The following is a 26,400-nucleotide window of genomic DNA, read 5'->3' on the forward strand; positions in this document are numbered from 1 at the left end:
GCGAGCGGGTAAGATCATCTCTGACCCCTCTCACCCTGGCCACAAACACTTTGAATCACTTCCCTCTTAAAGGCGACTCCGGACTGTCAAAGCCGCCACAGCCAGGCATAAAAACAGCTTTTTTTCCCACGAGTAGTAGCCCTACTCAATAACCAAAAATCTGTAGCCTACTTTTGCTCTGGTATTTTATTTAATTCACATGTTTAATCGATAATGTTTTATTATTAATGTTTTATGTATCATTCTTAACTGTCACTGTTGTCACTTGCGGGCGGAGCACCAATGCAAATTCGTTGTATATGAATACTTGGCCAATAAATGTATTCATTCATTAAGGTGAGAGGTGAAAAATGTTACAGGAACCTGATGGGCAACATTTTCACAGAGGGTGGTGGGTATGTGGAACAAACTGCCAGAAGAGGTAGTTGAGGCAGGTACTATAACAAAATTGAAAATACATTTTGGACAGATATATGGATAGGAAAGGATTACAGGAGATGGGCATCTTGGTCAGCACAGGCCAAAGGGTCTGTTTCAGTGCTTCTGTGCTGACCCATCTAAAGCACAGCTGGCAATGGCTGGTAAAGTGCAGGATGGATGCCAAAAAAGGGAAATTCAAAGAAATGAATTTCCTATGGGGAAACTGGTGCAAGATAGGAAAGTGTCTTAAGAGATGGGGGGTGATAAAATATGCGTAAAATGACGTAACTCACAGAAAGTAGAAGCATCCTCCCAACTTAATTATAGACCACACAGACTTGTGGCTGTTAATGCCAAATTGCCCCTCTACTTCAGATGACTGCACGATGTTATAAAAGAAAGCTTGTGTTAAATCAAATATAATTAAACCTTTGTAAAAAAAAAAGGATCAAAATTCTTGACAGCTTAATTACTATTAAGAATAATCACTAAACTCTGCGGAATTTGATTAGTTCCCAAAGCCTTAACAAACTCGCTATGGCAGATGTTAGAGGGGGATTTTTTTTTTGTTCTTTGTTGCCATGGTAACTTATTTTTTATTGTTGTCTTGGAAGTTTTATGCATGTACTGAGGTTTGCAACTTTCAGTTAGTGCTGGCACTTTTTATTGCACTGAAAGGATTTGGGATGTACATGTAATGGTATTTATGGTATGTAACAACTGCGATTTTGGTGATGCAATAAATATTTTCTAATTTATTCTTTTTCGTCGTTCATCATTGTTTTTCATGATCAACCAAGGAATTATATTGGTTAATAATTGTATGCAATTTATCCAGAAGACTTATGGTTGGTGATGATTCACCAGATGCATGGAATAAAATTAGACCATCGATGCCAATATGCTCAATATTTTGAATAGAAGCCTATTCATAGATAAAATTGCCAATTTGGCATAAATGGTGCTGTTTAAAAGTATTTTTCATTGCTGAGATTACAGCAGAAACTTCATTATAATTCTTGATCTTGCAAAACAATTCTTGATTAGTAAAGGTGCCAGGAGTTATGGGAAGAAGGCAGGAGAATGGGGTCGAGAGGGAGAGAGAGAGATCGGCCATGATTGAATGGCGGAGGAGACTTGATGGGCCAAACGGCCTCATTCTGCTCCTATAATCTTTGAACATGTAAACAATTGAGTTGCAATATAAATATATATTGTCATTGGATGTAGTATCAATGCCAACAAAATGTGAAAAAGGAAGTTAAGAAATCGGTGAGTGTTACCTCCAACACCACTTTCAGTGAGCTATGTACTTGTTGTATATTCCCTGCTCCACATTGGGAGGATAGACTTTGGGAGGATAGGCTAAGCAATAAATTTAAAACACTACTGCATTACTTCAGTAGATTGTGTCAGGACCACCAATTTATTGTTTTCATGACAAAAAGGGTCAACATGAAGGATTTAATTTCCAATGTATTGCTAATTATAAGACCATGTATAAAAGAAAATCAATGAATCTGCAGATCCCAAAACAGCAGGAGGTTTATGTCAGAACTTGATTTTAACAATATTAAATTTGTTTCACTAATTGGGAAAGATTTAGATAATCCCAAAAGAACACAAATGGACAATAAGTGCAGGAGTAGGCCCTTCGAGCCAGCATCGCCATTCAATGTGATCATGGCTGATCATCCCCAATCAATACCCCGTTCCTGCCTTTTCCCCAAAATACTGGGGTCTCAGCAATTCAGGCAGCATCTCTGAAGAACATACATAGGTGATATTTAAGGTCGAGACCTTTCTTCAGATAATCTCACCAGTTTTCCTTATGCACATCTGTATATTCTAATACTACCATCTGTGATGATTGAATCAGTGAGGATGGTTATCGAGAATTACAGCAGGATTTTTATCATCTGGGCAAGTGGGTTGGGAAGAGATTAATGGGGTTTAACTCGGAGAAGTGTGAGATGTTACATTTTGAGAAGACAAATTAGTTCAGGGACTTCAGAGAACGGTAGGGTGCTGGAAAATGTAGTCATGGAATGATACAGTGTGGAAACAGGCCCTTCGGCCCAACTCGCCCACACCAGCCAACAATATCCCAGCTACACTAGTCCCAATTTGCCTGCGCTTGGTCCATATCCCTCCAAACCTTTCCTATCCATGTACCTGTCTAACTATTTCTTAAACGATGGGATAGTCCCAGCCTCAACTACCTCCTCTGGCAGCTTGTTCCATACACCCACCACCCTTTGTGTGAAAAAGTTACCCCACGGATTATTTTATAAACCTCTATAAGATCTTCCCCTCATCCTCCTGCGCTCCATGGAATAGAGAACCAGCCTACTCTACCTCTCCCTATAGCTCACACCCCACAGTCCTGGCAACATCCTCGTCAATCTTTTCTGAACCTTTCAAGCTTGACAATATATTTCCTATAGTATGGTGCCCAGAACTGACACAGTATTCTAAATGCGGTCTCACCAACGTCTTATACAACTGCATCATGACCTCCGAACCGCTATACTCAATACTCTAACTGATGAAGGCTAAAGTGCCAAAAGCTGTTTTGACCACCTTATCTACCTGCGACTCGACCTTCAAGGAACCATGCACCTGTACTCCTTGATCCATCTGCTCTACAACACTCCCCAGAAGCCTACTATTTACTGAGTAGGACCTGCCCTTATTCGACATCCCAAAATGCAACATCTCACACTTCTCTGTATTAAATTCCATCAACCATTCCTCTGGCCACCTGGTCAATCGATACAGATCTGCTGCAATTGTTCACAACCATCTTCACTATCTGCAAAACCACTCACTTTTGTATCATCGGCAATCTTGCAAATTTTACCCTGTATATTCTAATCCAAATCGTTGATGTAGATGACAAACATTAACGGGCCCAGCAATGAACCCTAAGGCACACCATTAGTCACAGGCATCCAGTCTGAGAAGCAACCATCTGCCATTACCCTCTGCTTCCTTCCATGGAGCCAATTTGCTATCCATTCAGCTAACTCCCCTTGGATCCTATGCGATCTAACCTTCCAAGGCAGCCTACCTTGTCGAACGCCTTACTGAAGTCCATGTACAAAACATCTACAGCTCTGCCTTCATCAACCTTTTTGGTCACATCTTCAAAAAAATCAATTGGACTTGTGAGACACGACCTCCCATGTACAAAACCATGCTGACTATCCCTAATCAGCCCTTGCCAATACAAATGCCTCAGAATACTCTCCAGTAACTTACCAACTACAGGTGTTAAGCTCACCAGCCTATAGTTCCCAGCATTTTCCCTGCAGCCCTTCTTGAAAAGATGCACAACATTTGGCACCCTCCAGTCTCCTGTATTTAAGGACGACTCATAAATTTCAACCAGGGCTCCCGTAATTTCACCTGTTTTCCCACAATATCCTTGGATATATCTGATCAGGCCCTGGAGATTTGTCTACCTTCAAACACGACAGTACCTTCAGTACTTCTTCGACAGAAACCTTGACTACTCTCAAGACACTTCCAGTGACTACTCCAATTTCCTCTGGTCTGCTGTCTTTCCCCCCGGTGAATACAGAGGAGAAATACGCATTTAGGGCCTTGTCAATCTCCTGTGGCTCCACACAGATGTGACAGCTTTGTTTCCAGAGAGGTCCCACTCTCTCTAGTTACCCTTTTCCCCATTATGTACTGTATAAAATATTTTGGGATTGTCCTTAATGCTACCTGCCAGAGCTCTTCACCCTTCTGATTTCCTCTTTTAGTTTACTTCTTAGCTCCCTGAAACTCTTCCAGGGATGCCCTTGATCCCAGCTGCCTATACCTGTCCAATGCATCCTTCCTGTTTTGACTAATGTCTCAATTTCCCTCGTCAGCCAAGCATCCTTACGTTTGCCTGCTTCGCCCTTCACTCTAACGGGGACGTACACATCCTGAGCTTTCTTCAGTACACTTTTAAAAACATCCCATTTGGCCGATGTTCTTTTCCCATCTAATAACCTGCTCCAGTCAACTTGAGCGAGACCTTCTCTCATACCTTCAAAGTTGGCCTTACCCCTGTTGAGCATTTTAACACGTGGACCCTCTCCGTCCCTATCCATAACTATCTTAAACCTAAACAAACTGGTCCCAAAAGGCTCCTCCATACACACTTCATTAACTTGCCCTTCCCAATTTCCCAATACTAGATCCAGTGTTGCCCTCTGATTTGTGGGGGCCTCCACATACTGCTTAAGAAAACTCTCCTGAACACTTTTGAGGAATTGCACCACATTTGAACCCTTCAGGCTATGATTTTCCCAGTCTATATTGGGAAAGTTAAAATCCCTTACTACAACAACCTTATTTGACCTGCAGCTGTCTGCAATCTTCCAGCACATTTGTTCTTCTAATTCCCGTTGACTATTCGGGGGTCTCTAGTACACCCCCAACAAGGTTTCTTGGTCCTTTCTTGTTCCTCAGCTCCACCCATATAGCATCACTAAACAAACAATCTGTAATGTCACCTCTGAACACAGTCGTGACATCCTCCTTAACCAACAATGCAATCCCCCCCTCCTCTTTTTCCCTCACCCCTGTCTCTCCTGAAGCTCCTGTACCCGGGAACTCCCAGTCCTACCCCTCTCTTAACCAGGTTTTCAGTTATGGCTACAACGTCCCAGTTGCTTGTATCCAAAGATCTATCTTTTGCTTGTATCTAACCATGCCCTAAGCTCATCTGCATTACCCGTCAGGCCCCTTGCATTAAAATACGTGCAGTTTAAACCAACCCTCCTTCCTCGTTCTCTGCGAGGAGAGTTCACTGGAAGTGACATCAGAGGGTGGCTTTTGGCACACTGGCCTTCAATAGTCATGGAATTTAGTAGAGAAGTTGGAATGTTGTGCAACAGTTGAGATACAGTGTGGAAACAGACCCTTCAGCCAACTAAGTCAGTGCCGATGAGCTATCACCTGTACACTAGTTCTATCATACACACATAGTGACAATTTTGCAGGTCAATTAACCTAAAACCCGGCGCGTCTTTAGAATATAGAAGGAAACTGGAGCACCCGAAGAAAACCCACCCGGTCACAGGGAGAATGTGCAAACTCCGTGCAGATTTCAGATTCAGATTCAATTTTAATTGTCAGTGTACAGTACAGAGACAACGAAATGCAACGATGGCACCTGTAATCAGCATTGAACACAAATCTCTGGAGCTGTAAGGCAGCAGCTCTACCACCCCGTCTCTACTCTCGTATACTGCTTAAACTCCAGGTTAATGCAAGTTCTCAAGTCCTGAGAAGTGAGAAGGGCCTGTCCCACTTACGCGACCTTTACAGGCGGTCTGAGTCCCTCGGCGCTTCTTGTTCCCAGCAATCAGGGTGTGCGTAGTGGAAGGGCAAGGAACACACTTTTGGGCGTCACCTTTACTGGCTCGCCATTCAGTGAGAAAAGAGCAAACGTTAATTTGCCAACAGGAAAACCCCGTCCCACAATCTCATTCGCCTGGAAATCCAGAAGGGGAAAAAAGGAGGCAATGAAGGCGAATCGGCAGCAGGTTAATGCGAAAACAACGAGCAGCAGGTAAAGCGGGAAGGGGCTGTAACGGTAGAAGCAAGGAATTACAGATGCAACTTCGCAAAACAAAAAGTGCCGGAGTAACTCAGCGGGTCAGGCAACATCCCTGGGGAGCGCGGGTAGGTGGCGTTTCGGGTGGGGAACCTTCTTCAGGTGAAGAAGGGAGAGGTGGATCCCGACCTGAAACTTCGCCTATTTATTCATATTCTCCAGAGATGCTGCCAAAAGCTGCCTGACCCGCTGACTTACTCCAGCATTTTGTGCCTTAAACTATTTTGAAATATAGGCTGACTTTTTGTAGTGTTTATTTATTTAGCGTACTTCTCATTTGAAATGTAAAACGAAACTATTGGGAATTAGCTTTATATAGTATTTGCACCATTGGTCTGTTTGGATATCACGGCGGCGTGCGAGCGCCTCTCTGGTTCATTGGAGTAAAAATTGGACCGTGAAAATCTAACTTATGCCGAAAGTTTTGTTTATCGTGGAGTAAATAAATGATAATTTAAAATCATGTCCATTTTCACCAGTAAAGATGATTACAAAATGTTAATCATGATCTTTCTGGGGTAGTAATTAGACATGTCAGCAACATGTTGTGAAAACGTAGACTGATCAATAAGTTTACCCCAGAAAATTAATTTCCTTAAAAGTTATTAAAGACATCTTTACTGAAGGCCTAGTTTAGTTTAGTTTAGAGATACAGCGTGGAAACAAGTCCTTCGGCCCACCGAGTCCGCGCCGGCTAGTGATCACTTACCTGTAAACACCAGGGGCAATTTACAGAAGCCAATTAACCTACAAACCTGCACATTTTTGGAACGTGTGAGGAAACCCACGCAGTCACAGGGAAGAACATGCAAACTCCATACAGACAGCATCCATAGTCAGGATCGAACCCAGGCCTCTGGTGCTGTAAGGCAGCAGCTCTACCTCTGCCTCTACCTCTGCACCACCCTGAGTACATCTGGGTACATTTAAGAATAGGAGAAATTTAGACCACAGTTTGAACAATTTGCTATCATGGAGTTTATACATTGACAGGGCAGTCGGATCAAATAGCCTGTTTTGATGTCAAATAAAGGCACAACATACTGGAAGAACTCAACGGGTCAGGCAGTCTGTGGAGAACAAGGATGGGCAATTTTTCAGGTCAGTCCTCTTCGTCAGACTGATGGGGGCAGCACAAAGTCTGGCAAGTGATAGGTGGATACATTGGTGGGGGGAGGGGGGGGGGTTGGCAGTTAGTTGGACAAAGGACAGAGATGAAAAGACAAAAGTTGAGATAAGGAGATTAGGATACAAGAAACATGAAATGTGAAACCAGAGGAAGGAGTGGAGGTGGAAGGGGAGGGGAGGGGATTGGGAGAAAGGGGTGCACATCCAAGTGGGGCACAGGGAAGGGAGAAGGGCAGGTGTTTGTAGGTTAGTTAACTAATATTGGAGAATTCAATATTCATACCGTTGGGTTGTAAGCTACCCAAGTGGAATATGAGGTGCTGTTCCTCCAGTTTGCGTCTGGCCTCACTCAGGCAACCAGGAGATCCGGCTGGTCTTGATGGATGGAGCACAAATGCTTGCCAAAATGGTTGCCTAGTCAACACTCTGTCTTGCCGATGTAAAGTAGGCACATGAGGAGCGGCAAATGCAGTCGATGACGTAGGTGCATGTGAACCTCTGTCTTACCTGGAACTACTGCTGGGGTCCCTGGATGGATGTGAGGGAGGAGGTATAGGGACAGTGTTACATTTCCTGCGATTGCAGGGGAAAATACCTGGGGAGGAGGTGGTTTGGGTGGGAAGGGATGAGATTGATGTAAATGGCTTGCAGAATTTTAGGATGCAGGTTATATTAAAGTTGAATGAATGGATGTTATACAATCTGACCTCTGCCCGAACTGGTTCTGGGAAGGCAGGATAGTAACATTGCCTACAGCAGACAGCTCAGCAGGAAACCATTCAGTTCAAGTACCCCGCCAAGTTTTATACCCCCTGCCTGAGTTCTTGTTTGAATTTCTATTTCCCTCTGTCACATCATTTTTTAGTCTTTAACTTATATATTCTTATTTCAGACAGCTCAGCAGGAAACCATTCAGTTCAAGTACCCCGCCAAGTTTATACCCTGCCTGAGTTCATTTCTATTCCCTCTGTCACATTTTTAGTCTTTAATATATTCTTATTTCTTTGTGATCTAAATTATTTGGGCTGAATGTTTTTGAGGAACAGTGTGTTATGGTATCAGAACAGCAACCTACTCTTTATTGTCAGCAAGACAAAAGAGTTAGTTGTTTGCCAAAAGAAGTAGGGGAGAGTGGTAAACACAACCCTGTCTAGTTTAGTTTAGAGAGCAGCATGGAAAGAGGACCTTCGCCCCATCTAGTCCGCATTGACCAGTGATCCCCACACATTAACATTATCCGTCACACTAGGGACAAATTTACATTTATACCAATTCAATTAACATACAAACCTGTGGAGTGTGGGAGGAAACCGGAGATCGCGGAGAAAACCCACGCAAGTCGCAGGGAGAACGTACAGACACCACCCTGGATCGAACCCGGGTCTCCGGTGCTGCAGTCGCTGTAAGGCAGCAAATCTACTGCTGCGCCACCGTGAGCGCGATTCTGTTCAATCTATCCATAGTTTTAATGGTCATCTTGAGATAACCCCCCATTCATCTTTCAAACAATGGTCCTTTTATTGGCACCAGCACAACCATTTCAGTGCAAGTGCACCTCGGGGTTTAACAGAGTACACAGTTCACATGAAGTTAATTATGCTGCCTTGTTAGTTGCATTTTATCTGCTGCAACCAATAGATTAGAAAGTCCTAATGCATAAGGCTCTATTTTCCTTCAAAGCTGGCTGGGCTATACTTGCTCACTATTGTTGCTAGGAAACTAAACGATAATGAATCAGTAGTTGCTTGTAAGGTGCACTCCATTTCTTTAACCATCAATCAATTTGAGTACGATTTTATCTTGCAGATGGAAAAGCACACATTTGCTTTTTGCTCGTTGGGAAGTTATTGATGGCACTGATGATGAAGGTAAGATGGAAATTTCCATTTTGTTTTTATATCTCTGGAGATATCACTAACATAGTTTCTGTTCCCACCACCAGGCTTCCTCCTTGCACTACAGCCAAACCAGTGTTTCTAGTTGTTAATAATGATGTGAGTGAACAGAGCCTGGAAATGCATTAGTTATAAGCTTTTAACGGTTTGGTTTGTAGCTGGTTCAGTGATAGCATTAATCTGTCAGAACCATGAGGTTACTGCTTGAAGCTGGTACACAATGATATATAATTTGCAGGAAATAACTGATTTGGGTCTGGGCTAAGATGTGTTTTTTGGGTCAGGGTCTGAAGAAGGGTCTCGACCCGAAACGTCACCCATTCCTTCTCTCCAGAGATGCTGCCTGTCCCGCTGAGTTACTCCAGCATTTTGTGTCTACACACAAGAATATAATTTAGGTTGGCATTTCAGTGCGGACTCTACGAAATGCTGCAATGTCAATGATGCTGTCCTGCAGGTGAAGTATGATCAGGATCTAAGTGGCTTCTTCATAGAGGTGAAAGGGATCCCATCATGTTTAAAACTCTTGTTGTCTGGTATTAATCCTACACTGTAGTGAAGCTCATAATGAGTGTTTTGTGTTACTTCAGAAATTAGAATCATCCTTGTGCCTGGATTTCTGCCCCCCAGTCGCACACAAGATAATCTAATTTCCCATCCCGACCTTCAGTTGGAGCGTTGCATGGGATCTGGGACCACGTTCGTTTGGGAATAAACATCACTGGGTATATCCAGGAAAATCTGGTCCATCCCATACGCAGTTGGACTGGGATCCTTATATTTTGTATTTCTAGCATATTTCACCACTCCCCAATCTTGATCATAACCCCGTTCAAATTTATTGTCACATGTACCAATTAAGGTACAGTGTTATTTGAGTTACCATACAGCCATACTGAGTGAAAAAGCAACAATACACACAGCCACATAAAATAAAATGCAACATAAACATCCACCACAGCGGAATCCACATTCCTCACTGCAATGGAAGGTAATAAAGTTCAATTATCTTCCTCTTTGTTCACCCATGGTCGGGGCTGTTGAACCCTCTGCAGTCGCCGCTGCCGGCAGTCCGATGTCCGAAGCCCTCGCATCGGGATGATCAAAACTTCGGCATCGGGAAGGATTGGAACACTCGCGGCATGGAGTTCCTGAGTCGTCCTCTTCTTACCGGAGACCGCGGGCTTCACGGTGTCAAAGTCCGCTGGCTCCGCGGTTGGAGCTCTTCACAGTCAATTCTCAGCAAAGATCCGCAGGCTCCGTGATGTTAAAGTCCACGTGCCCACGGCTTGAAGCATCGGGCCAATCTTCAGGGAAAGGCTGTACCACTCCACGTTGTTAGGCCGCAGGGGTGACGGAGATATTATATGGAGAAAAATTGCATATCCGTCGAGGTAAGTGATTGGAAAAAAAAGTTTCCCTCTATTCCACCCCCACCCCCCACATAGACCAAACCAAGAAACACTGAAACATACTTTTAAAACATAAACAGGAGAAGGGACAGAAAGACTGTTGGCGAGGCAGCCAGTGCTGGTGGCGCCACTGTTGGCGAGGTTTAGAGATACAGCGTGGAAACAGACTCTTCGGCTCACTGAGTCCGCGGTCCCTGTACACTAACATTATCCTACACACTAGGGACAATTAACAATTTTTACCAAAGCCAATTAACCTACAAACCAGTACTTCTTTGGAGGAAGCCAGAGCACCCGTGGAAACCCCAAGCAGTCACAGGGAGAATGTTAAAACTCTACACAGTCAGGATGGAACCCCTGTCTCTGGTGCTGTAAGGCAGCAGCTCTACTGCTGTGCCACCATGCCCCTCCTTATTTTCAATAACATCCCACCACCATTGACCCCACTGCCAGGGCAACTCCTTTCCACCCCTGCCATCCAAATTGAAGCACAGGCCCCTGATGTCTCTACAGCCTGCCCTGAACTGCATAAATATGGTATTTGCTGAACTCTATAACATTTAGGCTCCAACATTTGGACAATACACAATTGTATGAGCACTACAGATTAGCCGGTTAATTACAGCCTGCAAACATTCTCGTCTGACTCAATGTGTTTACACAAGCACCAAGGAAACACTTGTCTTGCTGTAGTGTCACACAATGGAGGGTGCTTATTGTTTGAAATATAATGCTATTGTGCATTAATAGCTGTTTTAAAACGTCTTGATCCCATTGGCTTTTTTCGAGGTGCTGGAATCTTGTGTTCCTAGTTAGTCACAGTTGCTACGCAGCCAGCCAGTACTTGCATATCTTTGGGATGTTTTGATATTGTGAAAAATGCTTTGTAAATTCATGTTTGCATCCATAACATTTCTTGAGGCTCAACAGGATCCTGGAATAAGTTCTGAGCTTCATAACCCACAGATACCTAACAAAACTCTTCCCCTGTCCTGTCGTGTCTTCAACTGAGAAACAGTTGGGTTTAAGAAGCTCCTTCTCCATCAGTATTGTGGTGGTACCTTCACCAGAAGCACCGCAGAGTATGCAGAAGTGGCTCAGTGGCTACTTTTTCAAAGACAATTAGTCAACAAATGTCCAAATCCTGGAAATAAGTAATCGAACTACATAAGCTTGGAGGTTGTGGTGTTTAATAGCCTGATGGTTGTAGGGAAGAGACTACAACATGGCATGACATGGAAGAGGCATGACCTGGACATTGCAGTTTTCAGGCTCCTGTACCTTGTTCCCAATGGCAGGAGTGAAATGGGGTTATGACCAGAGAGGTGTGGGTCACTGATGATGCTGGCTGCCTTTTTGAGGCAGTGATACCTGTAGTTCCCTTCGATGGAAGGGTGGTCATGGATGGATGGTGATGGATTGGGAATGGATTGGGAAGTGTTCACCACATTTTGCAATTTTCTTTGTTCCAGGGCGTTTGAGTTGCGGGACCAGACCGTGGTGCATCTTGTCACTATACTCTTTACTGCACACCTGTAAAAGTTCAGGAGACCAAATCTCCCCAATCTACTAATGAAGTAGAGGCGTTGGTGGGGTTTCTTAAAGATTGCTTCAATGTGCTGGGTCCAGGACAGATCTTCAGAGATATGCATGCCCAGGAATTTGAAACTTTTGACTCTCCATCACTGGTCCATCAATGAAGAAAAGCTTGTGAATCCTCGACCTTCTTACAAAGTCAACAATCAGTTCCTTGGATAGGCACAAAATGCTGGAGTAACTCAGTGGGACAGGCAGCATCTCCGGAGAGAAGGAATGGGCGACGTTTCGGGTCGAGACCCGTCTTCAAGTTTTACTGAAGTTGAGAGAGCAAGGTTATTGGTCTGGGTGATTTGATCAGTTGATGATCTCCCTCCTATACTCTGACTTGGATAGGATAGGTTGAGGATGTGGGCCAAATGCAGGCAGGTAGGACTAGTGTAGATGGGGCATGTTGCTCATCATAGACAAGTTGGGCCAAGGGGCCTGTTTGACTTTATGTATGACTTTAATACTCTCTGACTCTATATCTTATCTCTCAGAATCCCGACTAATTTTGTGCCGACTTTCATAATGATTTATAATTCCCTTTACCATCTTGTAAAGATTTTACATGGGTTCTTGACTCCACATCTGAAAACTTGTCTTATAAATCAGTGATTGCCAAGGTCTAGCCACCATCAGCAAATATTTAATCAGGTAAGATGGTAAAGCAGATTGTAATCACTTTGAAGTTTCCTCTTCAACTGTATCAGATCTTGGAATGCAATACAATACAATTTATTTGTTGTCATTTGAACCCAGAGGTTCAAACGAAATTTGGTTTCTGCAGTCATACAAACAAGAAGAAGAACCAAGACACAACACAATTTACAAGAACATCCATCACAGTGAATCTCTTCCTCACTGTGATGGAAGGCAAAGTCTTATCTCTCCCCTGCACTCCTCGTTCTCCTCCCGATGTCAGAGTCAAAGCCCCCGGCGGGCGATGGTAAATAAGTCCCGCGGCAATTATAAAGCCGCGCCGGGTGATGCAAGGCCCTGCTCCGGGTCTTGGTGTTGGAGCCCCGGTGTACGCTAACAAGTCCCGCGGCCATTTAAAGCCGCGCCGGGCGATGTAAGGCCCCACTCCAGGTCATCCTCAACCCCGCAACTCGGGTGGGAGAAGTCGCCGTTGCGGAAGCCCCGAAAAGCGGTCTCCCAGCAGGGACCCGCGGGCTCCTAGTGTCACCGTCCACCGGGCCGGCGGTTGGAGTCTCCGAATCCCCGGGGTCGGGCCGCAGCAGCGCGCCACAACCGCTCCTCCCGCTCCGAACTCGGCCAGCTCCGCGATGGTGAGTAGTCCGCAGCTACGCGACTGGAGCCCCAGGTCGTTCCGGTTGGAGGCCGCTCCACGGTGCTCGGCCCCAACGACAACGGAGACCCGACAGAGACAGGTCGGGTTCTCCGTGCAGGGGAAAGATTTAAAAACGTTTCCCCCCAGAGAATTGCCTGACAACTTTGTATTGGATCGAGGAGCACTAGCGGTGGATCAGTCATTCCATTACCATTCCCAGGGAAAGGGCAAATATTAATAAGGTGCTAAATCACACTCAATTCCTCCACGCTGATACTGAACTTGTATGGATGTGACGGTCCATACATTTTGGGCCTTTCCCACGCAAACCGGTCTGACACAGTGCAGCCTTCATGGTCAGTGAGGCCCACTCTCCAGAAAGCCTTACTACCTTTGACAACAGACGCATCTCTCCTCAATATCTATGTCATAATTTATCTTAATGCCTATTATAAAATTGCTTTAAAATTAATTAAAAAAACATTGATGCATCTGTCAAATAACTAAGACATCAGTAAGATAAGTAGAAAACAAATAGGGTGGCGCCGCTGATTGGGCTGCTGCCTCACAGCACCAGAGGTCAGTGTTCGATCCTAACCTTGGGTGCTGTCCATGTGGAATTTGCAGGCTCTCCCTGTGATCAAGTGGGTTTCCTCCAGGCGCCACATCTCAAAGACCCCTGTATTACTCATTCCTGAGGTCATATTTCGAGTATTGTGTCCAATTTGGTTAGCCTTGGTATGAAAGTTCACTATACAATTAGAGATGATTCTCAGCACAATGATAAGGATCTTCTTCTTCTTGCATATGTCGTGCACAGCCTAAAGTTGTAGGACAACTTGTTCTATTTGATCTTATTTGATTGTGCACGCCGGGTTGATTGCATTCGTCGAAACAGAGCGGACCACGTGAAGGTTGCAATCTTCCCCATGACAAGGATGATTCTGCAATAGAAAGGTCCCTTGAATGAAAACCAACTTTAAGAGCAGAGCTTGCTTGAAGTGGGGATCCCACATTGCAAAGGTGTGTGGGTTTGTAGGTTAATTGGCTTCTGTAAATTGCCCCTAGTGTGTAGAGAGTGGAGTGACATAAACTAGTGTGAACATATAATCGAAGGTGGAAGTGGACTCAGTGAGCTTGTTTCCTTGCTGTATCACTAAACTAAGCTAAATAACTACACCTACCTTTTTGTCACCTAATGTACAGGTTGGGAATCATTATTTTGGTGAATGGGTATATTAATCTAAGGTGGCAGAGACACATGGGGTGATTCTGAATGTAACTCCTGCTCAAGTAGACTTGGCTGCTGGCCTCTGCATGAAACTGTCAACCACACCAGCATGTTCACTTCATTAGAATGTAACACGATTAATTATTTGATTAACTACAAAACAGCAGCTCCATATTCTTGTGGTTGTAGAGTCCAAATGTAGAAAATGAACTTGCACAACTTTGAGATTCCTGAATGAAAGGAACGAGCAGCAAGCAATGTCATGAATGAATGGAGCATCCGATCACTTTCATATTGCAAACAGAACAATAAATTATTTGTGTCAGGAAATGGTTTATTTTGTTGATAGATCAGTTAAACAAAGTATTTCCCTGCATGAGCGAGCCAGGCAAATAAACAAATGAGCAACATACAGAGATACAGAGACCAAGGGGGCGGCATGGTGGTGCAGCCTTACAGTGCTAGAGATACGGGTCCAATCCTGACTATGGTGTTGTCTGTACGTTCTCTCCATGACTGCATGAGTTTTCCTCAGGTGCTCGAGGTTTTCTCCCATACCCCCAATGAATTACAGGTTTGTAGGTTAATTGGCTTTGGTAAATTGTCCCAAGTGTGTGTTAATGTACGGGGATCACTGGCCGGTGTGGATTCAGTGGGCCGAGGGGCATGTTTCCGCGCTGTATCTCTAAACTACACTCAACTAAAGATACAGAGAGTTTAAGAAGGAACTGCAGATGTTGGAAAATCGAATCAACTCCCCCCTCTCATTCCCCGTCCGACCTCTCTGTCCTGGGTCTCCTCCATGGCCAGAGTGAGCAACACCGGAAATTGTAGGAACAGCACCTCATATTCCGCTTGGGGAGTCTGCATCCTGCGGGCATGAACATTGAATTCTCCCAATTTTGTTAGCCCTTGCTGTCTCCTCCCCTTCCTCAGCCCTCTGGCTGTCTCCTCCCATCCCTCAGCCCTCGGGTTCCTCCTCTTCTTTTCTTCTCCCCGTCATCCCCATCAGTCTGAAGAAGGGGTTCGGCCCGAAACGTTACCTATTTCCTTCGATCTATAGATGCTGCTGCATCCGCTGAGTTTCTCCAGCATTTTTGTGTACCTAAAGATAGAGATCTCGGGTACTTAAAATTTGCATGGGATGTTATTATAGGCCTTCTGAAAATCCAAGTATGCCATATCCATATGTTCTCCCTTTTCTTTTCTACCAGTTACGTACTGTGTAAACTCTAGAACGTTTGATAAACACCACTTGCTTTTCATAAACATTTGTCAACTTTGTCAAATCCGATCATTCATAATGGATTCTAGCACAGTCCCTCTGGCTGATGTCAGGCTACCAATTTGTATTCCTCCTCTTTTGCTCTCCCTCATTTTTTTAATTACATTTGCTATTGAGTCATACAGCATGAAAATGCTGTCATAGAGGGAGTGCAGAGACGGTTCACCAGACTGATTCCTGGGATGTCAGGACTGTCTTATGAAGAAAGACTGGATAGACTTGGTTTATACTCTCTAGAATTTAGGAGATTGAGAGGGGATCTTATAGAAACTTACAAAATTCTTAAGGGGTTGGACAGGCTAGATGCAGGAAGATTGTTCCCGATGTTAGGGAGTCCAGGACAAGGGGTCACAGCTTAAGGATAAAGGGGAAATCCTTTAAAACCGAGATGAGAAGAACGTTTTTCACACAGAGAGTGGTGAATCTCTGGAACTCTCTGCCACACAGGGTAGTTGAGGCCAGTTCATTGGCTATAATTAAGAGGGAGTTAGATGTGGCCCTTGTGGCTAAGGGGATCAGGGGGTATGGAGAGAAGGCAGGTACAGGATACTGAGTTGGATGATCAGCCATGATCATATTGAATGGCGGTGCAGGCTCGAAGGGCCGAATGGCCTACTCCTGCACCTAATTTCTATGTTTCTCTATGTTTCTATGAAAACAGGCCCTTTGGCTCAACTTGTCCATGCTGCCTGCGGTGCCCCCATCTACTCCTACCTACCCACATTTGGCCTATATCCTTCTAAATCTTTCCCATCTATGTGCCTGTCCAAGTGTCTTTTAATATTCATCCATTATTCTGTGGGATCTGTTCCACAAGGCATAGAATATTGGAAATTGGCAACAATTGCATCCACTGTTTCTACGACTCCCTATTTGAGTATGCTGGAATACAGATGAACATGACCTATTTATTACAGGACTTATTGTACCAATACCAATTAGCTTTCATTTCTCTTTTCTTTAAACCCTTGCTTTCATAGAGTTCCTTACAAGTAATTGGTGCCCTCTTCTGGAACCAAACTAATTTGAAAGTATTTCAAAGTATTTTGGGTCTGAAGAAAGGTCCTGAACCAAAATGTCACCTATCCATGTTCTCCAGAGATTATGTCTGAGCCACTGAGTTACTCCTGTACTTTGCCTCTTCCCCCCCCAAACCAGCATCTGCAGTTCCTTGTTTCTACAAAGTATTTATTTAATTATCGCCCTTTTTTTTCATTCCCCATTCCAAATTCTCCACATTCTCACTGTGAGCGATCTACACTTGTTTTCACTAATAATTTCCCTTTTCCATTCATAAAGAAACTTTTATACTATCCATTTTTAGGTTTCCTGCTATGTTTGCTCACTATTTTGATCTCTTAAAAGAATCTCTCGGTCCTTTTTGCTGAATTCTTAACTGTTCCTATTCTCAGATTTGTTATTTTTACTGACAAAAGATACTGGAATGTAAAATAAAAACAACAAAAAGAAAAAGAGTTGGAAAACCTCAGCAGGTCAGGCAGCATCTGTGGAAATAGAAAAGAGTCCAGGCTTCAGGTTGGAGATCCTTCATCAGCTTTATATCTGTGCATGAGTTTTATCCATTTATTGTGCTCAACCTCTGCTTATTTAATTTTAATGATTTCGAAGGACCCAACTGTGCAGAAATTTAGTTTAGTTTTAGTTTCGGGATACAGCACGGAAATAGGCCCTTTGGCCCACCAAGTCCGCAGCGACCAGCGATCCACGTACACCAGCACAATCCTACACAGTAGGAACAATTTACAATGTTCACTGAAGCTAATTAACCTACAAACCCTTACATCTTTGGAGTGTGGGGGGAAACCAGAGTACACGCAAGAAACCCACGTGGTCATGGGGAGAACATACAAACGCCGTACAGGTAGCACCTGTACTCAGGATCAAACATTTGTCTCTGGTGCTGTACGGCAGCAACTCTGCCGCTGCGCCATCGTGCCGAACAAAATGAGTACAAATGGTGGCTCGTACATAAGAGCACAGACAGGTGCTCGCTCACGCATGCAGGCAAAAACACCGCAGATGCTGATAGACCGACATGTTGCAGAGGGGGGCACGCAATGGCAGAGGGGGGGGGGGGGGAGGGGTATGCAGAGGAGGTGGGCATGCAGTGGCAGTTGTATGGGATCGCAGACATACCTTTTAGATGTAGCGTGAGTCTTTATACGGTTCTGGTCAGACCACATTTGGAATATCGTGAGCAGACCTGGGCCCCAGGAGGGAAGGAGCTGGCATTGCACAGAGCCCAGAGGAGGTTTACAAGAATGATCCCGAGGATGATTGGGTTGACATATGATGAGTTTTTGATGGCTTTAGGCCTTTACTCGCTCAATCCTTTAGAAGCCTACCGAATAATGAAAGGCCTGGATAGATTGGATGTGGAGACAATGTTTCCAGTAGTGGAAAAAGCTTGGACCTGAGAATAAAAGGACGTTCAATTAGAATGGAGTTGAGAAGGAATTTATTTAGCCAGAGACTGGGGAATCTGTGGATTTAATTGCCACAGATGGCGGTAGAAGCCAAGTAATTGGATATTTTTAAAGTGAAGATTGATAGGTTCTTTATTAGTAAGGACGCCAAAGGTTACAGGAAAAAGGCACAAGATTGGGGTTGAGAGGGAAAAGCAGATCAGCCATGATTGAATGGCCGGGTAGACTCGATGGGGAAAATAGCCCATTTCGTATCAAATAGCCCATAGTCTTAAGGTCTTTCATTTAGTATCAAATAAGTTTTTGTTCTTTGAATAATACTTTGTACTTTTAGTCTTTCAGAGTGAAAATAACATTTTAGAGTTGAAGCTTTTGAAGAACAAGCAACTCAAATGCAGCCAGGCTGATTATTTCTAAATGGAAATCAAACAGCTGCAGCAAATGATACTAACTAATCACAGTAGTCAGAAGTCAGATATTTCTGAACAGTAGTAATTTACAGAACCCACAGGGAGTCATTCATGATTGTAATTTTCCCCCCAGCAGATTTGGAAGTAGTTGCACAATGCTGAATGAGGGGTGTAGAGTAGTTTTGATTCCCAGTCCGTCAAGTTGAGTTGCAATTGAGGAGATGACAGTGGGAGATTTTCTATTAGCCTCAAACGTCTAGCTCTGTGGAAATTGGCCAGGATTCCTCTTCTTGATCACTTGCTGATCGGCCGTATGTGTGGCTATTGGCAGGACTGGATTTAGATGCTAACCTCCTCCTGTCAGAACACCTGGTTACACTCACTGCCAAGAAATTGGTACAATGTTTGATAGGTACTCACTCAAGGTAATGAAGGATGACAGTTTGTTAGTAACCGTTCCTGTTCCGTTCAGAGTTTATTGTTACCGACATCGGGGTGCAGAGTAAACATTATACATACATTAATGATAAATACAATTAAGTACAAAATGACAGAATGGTGCGAGATTGTAGTTCAAAATCCAAGTAGTTTAGGGATAGAGCGCAGAAAGGCCCTTCGGCCCACCGTGTCCACGCTGACCAGTGATTCCCGCACACCAACACTATCCTACACGCACTAGGTACAATTTACAATTTCACCAAGTCAATTAGCATATAACCTGTACGTCTTTGGAGTATGGGTGGAAACCGGAGCACCCGGATGTCACGGGGTGAATGTACATACTTCATACTGACAGCACCTGCAGTCAGGATCGAACCCAGGTCTCTGGTGCTGTAAGGCAGCAACTCTACCACTGTGCCACCGTGCTGCCCATGCAAAATAATATTAAAGTATAATAACAGTATGAGGTAAAGTTAAGAGTAAAAGTACATCTTAGGGAAAGGGATGTGATGGAGGTGATTGATTCAGGAGTCCAAAGGCAGCGGGGAAGAAGCTGTTCTTGACTCTGGATGACTGAGCGCTCATGCTCCAGTATTTTCTCCCGAACGTTAGAAGAGGGAAAAGGGAATGGCCCCTTGACAATACTTCCACCTTTCCTGATGCAAGGCACCACGAAGATGGACTGGGCTGAGTTCACCACTCTCTGCAGGTTCAGGCTATCAAGAGCAGGGCAGTTGCCATACCAGGCTGAAATGCACCCCGTCAGAATACGTTCCATAACAGGTCTGTAGAAGCTTAGGAGATTCCTCGTGGACATGCTGAATCTTCTCAGATGCCTAAGATAGTAAATATGGTGATGTGCTTTCTTGCTCACAGCGTCGGTGTGTAAAAAGACAGGGTTAGTTTGCAGGTGATATGGATGTCTAGGAAGTTAAAGTTGTCAACCAGTCTTCAACATCTCTGTTAATGAGGTCAGGGTTGTATTGAGCCTCTGCCTTTGCTTAGTCAACAGTCAACTCTTTTGTCTTGCTTACATAAGGGCTAAGTTCTTGTTCTGACACTGAGACTGAGTTCACGATTTCTTTCCTGTGCTTCGTCTCATTGTTCTTGTCCACCTGACAGTAGCAAACCTTGTGGCTAAAGGGATCAGGGGGTATGGAGAGAAGGCAGGTACAGGATACTGAGTTGGATGATCAGCCATGATCATATTGAATGGTGGTGCAGGCTCGAAGGGCCGAATGGCCTACTCCTGCACCTATTTTCTATGTTTCCATGTTTCTATGACCAGTTCCAACTGACTGAGATCTGCTGGCAAAGAGGTCCAGAAGCCAGTTGCAGATGGAGGCATCAAAGCCAAGATCCAGCAGCTGAGGGATGACCTCCTTTGATGTAATGGCATTGAAAGCTGAGCTGTAATCAATGAATAACATCCCAACATAGTTGTTCTCATTGCCAAAGTGCTCCAGGGCTTAATGGAGTGCAAGAGAGATGTTATCCCCTCCGTAGACCTAATTTTCCTGTGCGTTAATTGCAGGGGATTTATATTGTCAGGAAGTTTAATGTAAGTGTGGAGCATTACGTCTTTCAAAGCATCGCATTATGTTCAATGTCAGGCTACTGGATTGCAGTTAATGAGATAGGCACTTTATTTTTCTTGGGGTCTGTAATGATGGAGGTTTCCTTGAGGCAGATGTTACCCCATCACTATCCCAACCCCATCCCTCCTCCCCCCTGATAATTCCAGACTTCCTATCTCCAATGTTTTTCTAGTACCTTCCGCCATAATCATAATAATACTTTATTAGCCAAGTATATTTTGCAATATACGAGGAATTTCATTTGCCATACAGCCATACCAATAAAAAGCAACAGAACACACAAAATACATTGTGACGCACACTGAAATGGGCCCACGTACCCTACTAAATATTAATAATTTATATGTTTCAAATAAATAAATTGGCTCATTCCTCTCTCTCTCTCTCTCTCTCGTTTCTCAATTCACACATCATCTAACATGTAAATGTAAGCCAAACAAAGTGACATTTGCTGAGACTGAAAGGAAGATCTGAGGTGTGGTGGTCTAATATTCAGATTCTTTCTTCGCTGGACTAATTTCACACCTCCTTTTCAGACACCACCTTAGTCTGGAACCCCCTTTTTTATTAAACCTTTGGTCTTGATCTATTTCGGTAGATCTATCTCTTTCCTTTTAGTTTTTTAACTTAAAGATGGCTATGGGGAGAGATGGAGTGGAGGGGAGAGATTGGAGGGAAGCAGTCAAGGCCAAGATTGGATCAGCCATGATTGTACTGATGGTGGAGTTGGCTCAAGAGGCCAACTGGTCTATTTCCTGCACATCGTTCTTATATTCTTATTCGCCGTCAGTTTCTTCTTGGTAAAATGCCATAAAATTCTATGAGATCACTGACTAAATGTAAAAAAACATTACTCTATTACTTAAGAAATTTTTGCTTTTCAGATCATTGGCAACTGCAACCAGAGGTAGAGTTCAAATGCAGAGACCTTGATGCGAGCACAATTACTATTTCTTCACACTTATTAAATACTACACGAGGCAAAAATAAGGAAACAATAACCTGTATGTATGAAGATCATTTCGACTACCTAAAAGGTAAATGTTCTTCGCAAGATATTGTAGCCAAGGATCTGAATAAATGTGCTCAGGGTCCTGTGAGTACTACTGAATCAACATCTGGGAAGTACCGCCTTGCACCACTTGTGACCAAACATGCAACCGGACTGCACGACAGTAATATTGAAAAAGCAATCGCTTCCATCATTCAATGTGAAAACCATGTCTTGCCCATGACAAGCCGTCAACTAGCAGAAAATCAATTGAATGATCCAACGCACGAAACAGAGTCGAATTCAGTAATGTCTGAGTGCCGTGATCCATGTTCTCGACAACCTTTAAAAGCTTGTGAAACTTCAACAATAAAGCAACCGTCCGCGTTTAACTTGGAAGGAAAACTACCCACCTGTTCAAAGAATGGAAGCAACTGCTTGGAAACTCTCAGGGAAGAGGAGATTAATTGGAAGGAAAGCATATTTCAAGTTGAAGGAACGGTACGCAAAAGAGGTCTTGATTCAAGAATATCAACAGTGCAAGAGTCCACAGAATGTAGTACAAGAAGTCAGACCAATGAAGATGGTCAACATATAGCAAGGCCTTTGGACAGTCAAGTCAACAGCAAAAATGTTCAGGAGCTAGCTAACTTTGCAGGCTTATCAGCAAGATATTTTGCAATGTGTCCTGTGCAGGACCCACTTGATGTTGTGAGCAAAGGAGTAAATATATATCCTGGCAATAGCAAAAATAATTTCACTAATGACATTCTTCAAAGTTTATCCAAAGCCAGGATGCAAGGGAGACGTCAGAATTATCAGCTGGCAAGAATCAGCCTGTTGGAAGACAAGAGTACATCTTTGGAGACACAGGAATGTATTTCACTGATGGATCAACAGAGATTTGGACACACAAATTCTGTGGTAAACATTTATTATTAATTTATAGAGAAATCATGTGATCATTCTTTGGGACACTTACCAATTGTATAACTTAATTTTATTTTCATTTTGTTCCGGTTAGGTTAGCCTATATATTTTTCTCAGACTTTTCATAAAGCCAGCACCAGCATAATGGGCTAGAATGCCTCTTTCCCTGCTGGAACATTTGTGAACAGTAGGATGAGCTATTTGATTGATCTCCAATGCAAAGCAGAAGATATTTAATGATTCAAAATGCACAGCATGTTTGTAGTCTTGGTACCAAATGTGCATACAAATATTGACATCCCACTACCTGACACAAACACTGAAGACTCCATCTTCCATTTCGATTTTAACAAATGCTATCACTTTTGCATCCAAGACAGATTACTCTGAGAGAATAGATTATATAACTATATCAATAGATATTATATACTTAAAATAACTATTAATAATCAACGTAGCCTATTATAACTTTTATAATGACTACATAGATATTGATGTAAAATTAGAACAATATTATTTCTCAGGTTCTGCTTAATAACAATCCGATGTAATTACAGATGGGCACAAAGGTCAAATAATGGACTAATTAGAGCTATAAAGGGTTGTGCATTATTCCTTAGTTACACACACTAAGCTCATAATATTTTCATGACTGTACATTGTGCTCTGATTCCAAAATGAGGATTTCCCACTTGGAGTACAATAGGCAGCGATAGCCAGTGCACATTTAGCACATGCAAGCAAAGATTAATTTTCACCTCAATAGAATATGAATTGTAATAACCAGTTCGTGATCAAAATCTTAATTTGTAAAATCCTTGGTGTGTGCATTTAATAGTAAATACCCATATAGCCTTACGTTTATCAAATGAGTTGGCAGGCACATCACTTTGTTAACATAAACAAGAGAACAAAGGAACACTGTGAGAGGTTTGTTTTACTGCACAGTGTACATTCAGACAGCTGGCTTTCTTCTAATTGTTGAGTGCCCTGATTTTAACAATCATATGTCACATTACAGTAACAGCAACACTTCTTTATCTTCTATTAACAGGCTGCAGCAATGCTTCTTCCAGCGTTCCGCCCTTATCCTTCCAAACAAACGCTCCATCGAAATAAGGGGACAACAAAGTTACAAAATCAAGCAAAATGCTTGCAAGTAATGTTCATTTAAATTTAATTTAATTTCAGTTCAAATGAATTCATTTGTATCAAAGGTTTAAAGGCAATTTTCCATCGTGTTCTTTATTGTTCTTTTTTGCCTCAAATTGTGATCACTGTTTGTTGTTTTTTAGTACCGTTTGTGATTTTGTTTTTGGTTCTAAACTTTAAAAAACGTGAAAAGCCAAAAAAAATAGTCTTAAGAAATAAATAAGAATTTATAACAAAAAGTATGTGTGGGTATATTGTAGAACATGTAACTGTTAGTTGAATGTAAAGGCGCAGGAAGATAAACATTATATCTTCCCATTGAGTGTTTGTTAAAATGAATGTTGATTTAAATGAATGTGAACCTGAATGCTGCCTGGATGAGGGGGTATTAGCTATAAGGAGAAGTTGGACAAACTTGGATTGTTTTCTCTGGAGTGTCGGTGGCTAAGGGGAGAGCTGATAAAACTATATAAAATTGTGAGAGCATAGATAGGATGGACAGTCAAAACCTTTTTCCCAAGTTAGTTTAACTTGGCATCATGTTTGGCACAGACATTGTGGGATGAAATACTTGTTCCTGCACTTCACTTTTCTCTCGAGATAGGGTGCAGAAACAGGCCCAATGACCCACCGAATCCTCGCCGATCAGCAATCACCCTGTACGTTAGCACTATCCTACACACAAGGGGCAATTTACAATTTGTTTTAGCAATGCCAATTAACCTAAAAACCTTTCAGAAGGAACTGCAGATGCTGGTTTAAACCAAATATAGACACAAAAAGCTAGAGTAACTCAGCGGGTCAGACAGCATCTATGTAGAAAAGGAATAGGGGACTTTTCGGGTTGAGACCCTTCTTGTTAACCTAAAAACCTGTACATCTTTGGAGTGTGGGAGGAAACTGGAGTATCTGGAGAAAACCCATGCGGTCACGGAGAATGTACAAACTCCGTAAAGACAGCACCCATGGTCAGGATCAATCTCGAGTCTCTGGCGCTGTAAAGCAGCGACTCTACCGCTGTGCCATTGTGCCGCCTTCGAACTGTACTATGTTCTATGACATCCACTGTATTATTCTGGAAACATCAGTCGGGCTTTTCAAAAGGGAAGTTGCTTGTTGGAACAATCAATGTAAAGTTAGCACTTGCAGGGCTATGGGGAAAGACCAAGAAATGAGACTGAGCAGATTGCTCTATAAAGAGTTAGTATGGATTTGATGGGGTCAATGTCCTCCTTCTGAGGTGTAATAATTCGACTGAGTTTTCCAAATCATTGCTAAAGTGTATGAATGCAAAATGTACTCCAATACTCTGTAATAATGATTTATATTTCATTTAAAATATCAAAATATTGCATTTTTATCTCGCAGAAAAATGATTCTTCAAAAATGTATCATTGCGCTGCACGCACATCAGATGTACACTCAGTGCCGAACATAGCAGATATGGCACTACCTGAAGGCCATATTACTGTAGCTCAATTATTGCAAACCGTGAGTGATGGAATGGATCAAAATCGAGATACAACCCAGAAAAACAGGTATTGTTTTAACGCTCAAACATTAGTCCATATGTACATATTAAAAGAATAACTAAATTATCAGCATAGCTGACTTCTTTTATTATTAACTTCTATTACATTTGTAGCCATTCAAAGGAATACGACACAACAAGAGGAATGAACGGAGATTTCAATGAAGCCTTTTTTCTGTTTTTACAGAAAACAAAGAAAATGCATTAAGTTGCCAACAGATGTCCGTTAAAGAAAAGTGGTATAACTTCAGTAATGTGTTTACATGTGATTTTTTTTAAATGATAGGCATCATGTGCCAGTAATATTAAAAACAAGAGACACATATTTTTTCACAATGCTGGCACATCCAAGGAATTTTAAATTAACCAAACCACCTTTTCCTTGTGCATTGGTATTCTGCCAAGTAACTTCTGGCCTGCTTGCTATTTTATTGGAAGGATGCTTTATGTGTGGGGCTGCTATGATTGTCATGTTGGTGTCCTTACTGATTTCTTTACCCTATTTTAACATTCATAAAATCACCATCTTGTGAATCATTGGCAAATAAACAAGTTACAGTGGAAGATGTGACTATTGTAACGGGGGAATAACAGAAGATGAAGCCACTTTAAAATGAACTCTAACATAACTAAAATACACAAATATAGTATGAATCTCTGCCTGTCCTGATTAATTGCATTTTTATTTTAATTGCTTTTTTTCTGCATTCTTTATTATCTTGTTTAAAATTAAAATGTTGTCAAGTATAAGTATGTGTACTTGACCTGAAACTGTGATGTAAAGAACAGTACAGCAGAATGTGTAGGAAGGAACTGAAGATGCTGGTTTACGCCGAAGATGGATGCAAGGTGGAGTAACTCAGTAGGACAGGCAGCATCTCTGGAGAGAAGGAATGGGTGACGTTTCTGGTGGAGACCCTTCTGCAGTGTTAGGGGAGAGGGAAATTCGAGATATGGAAGGTTACACAGAGCTGATAAGGTATGAAAAGGACAGATCAAAGCAGACGATGACCAAGGAAATGTACAATGGTTCGCTG

At 42.8% G+C, this 26,400-nt stretch overlaps 1 protein-coding gene across 1 annotated transcript; it reads left to right on the top strand.

Annotated features, from left to right (window-relative positions):
- Nucleotides 1–5,566: 5,566 nt before the first annotated feature.
- On the top strand, nt 5,567–26,386 carry LOC129700786 (uncharacterized). The gene is made up of 6 exons (XM_055641483.1): nt 5,567–5,995; nt 8,975–9,036; nt 21,644–22,674; nt 23,735–23,839; nt 25,201–25,370; nt 25,478–26,386. The coding sequence occupies exons 1-6, from the start codon at nt 5,949–5,951 to the stop codon at nt 25,569–25,571; spliced, it is 1,509 nt and encodes a 502-aa protein (XP_055497458.1). The 5' UTR covers nt 5,567–5,948; the 3' UTR covers nt 25,572–26,386.
- The last annotated feature ends 14 nt before the right edge of the window (nt 26,387–26,400 follow it).

This window comes from Leucoraja erinacea, chromosome 10, assembly GCF_028641065.1.
Source record: "Leucoraja erinacea ecotype New England chromosome 10, Leri_hhj_1, whole genome shotgun sequence".
In the NCBI taxonomy this organism is placed as follows: Eukaryota; Metazoa; Chordata; class Chondrichthyes; order Rajiformes; family Rajidae; genus Leucoraja; species Leucoraja erinaceus.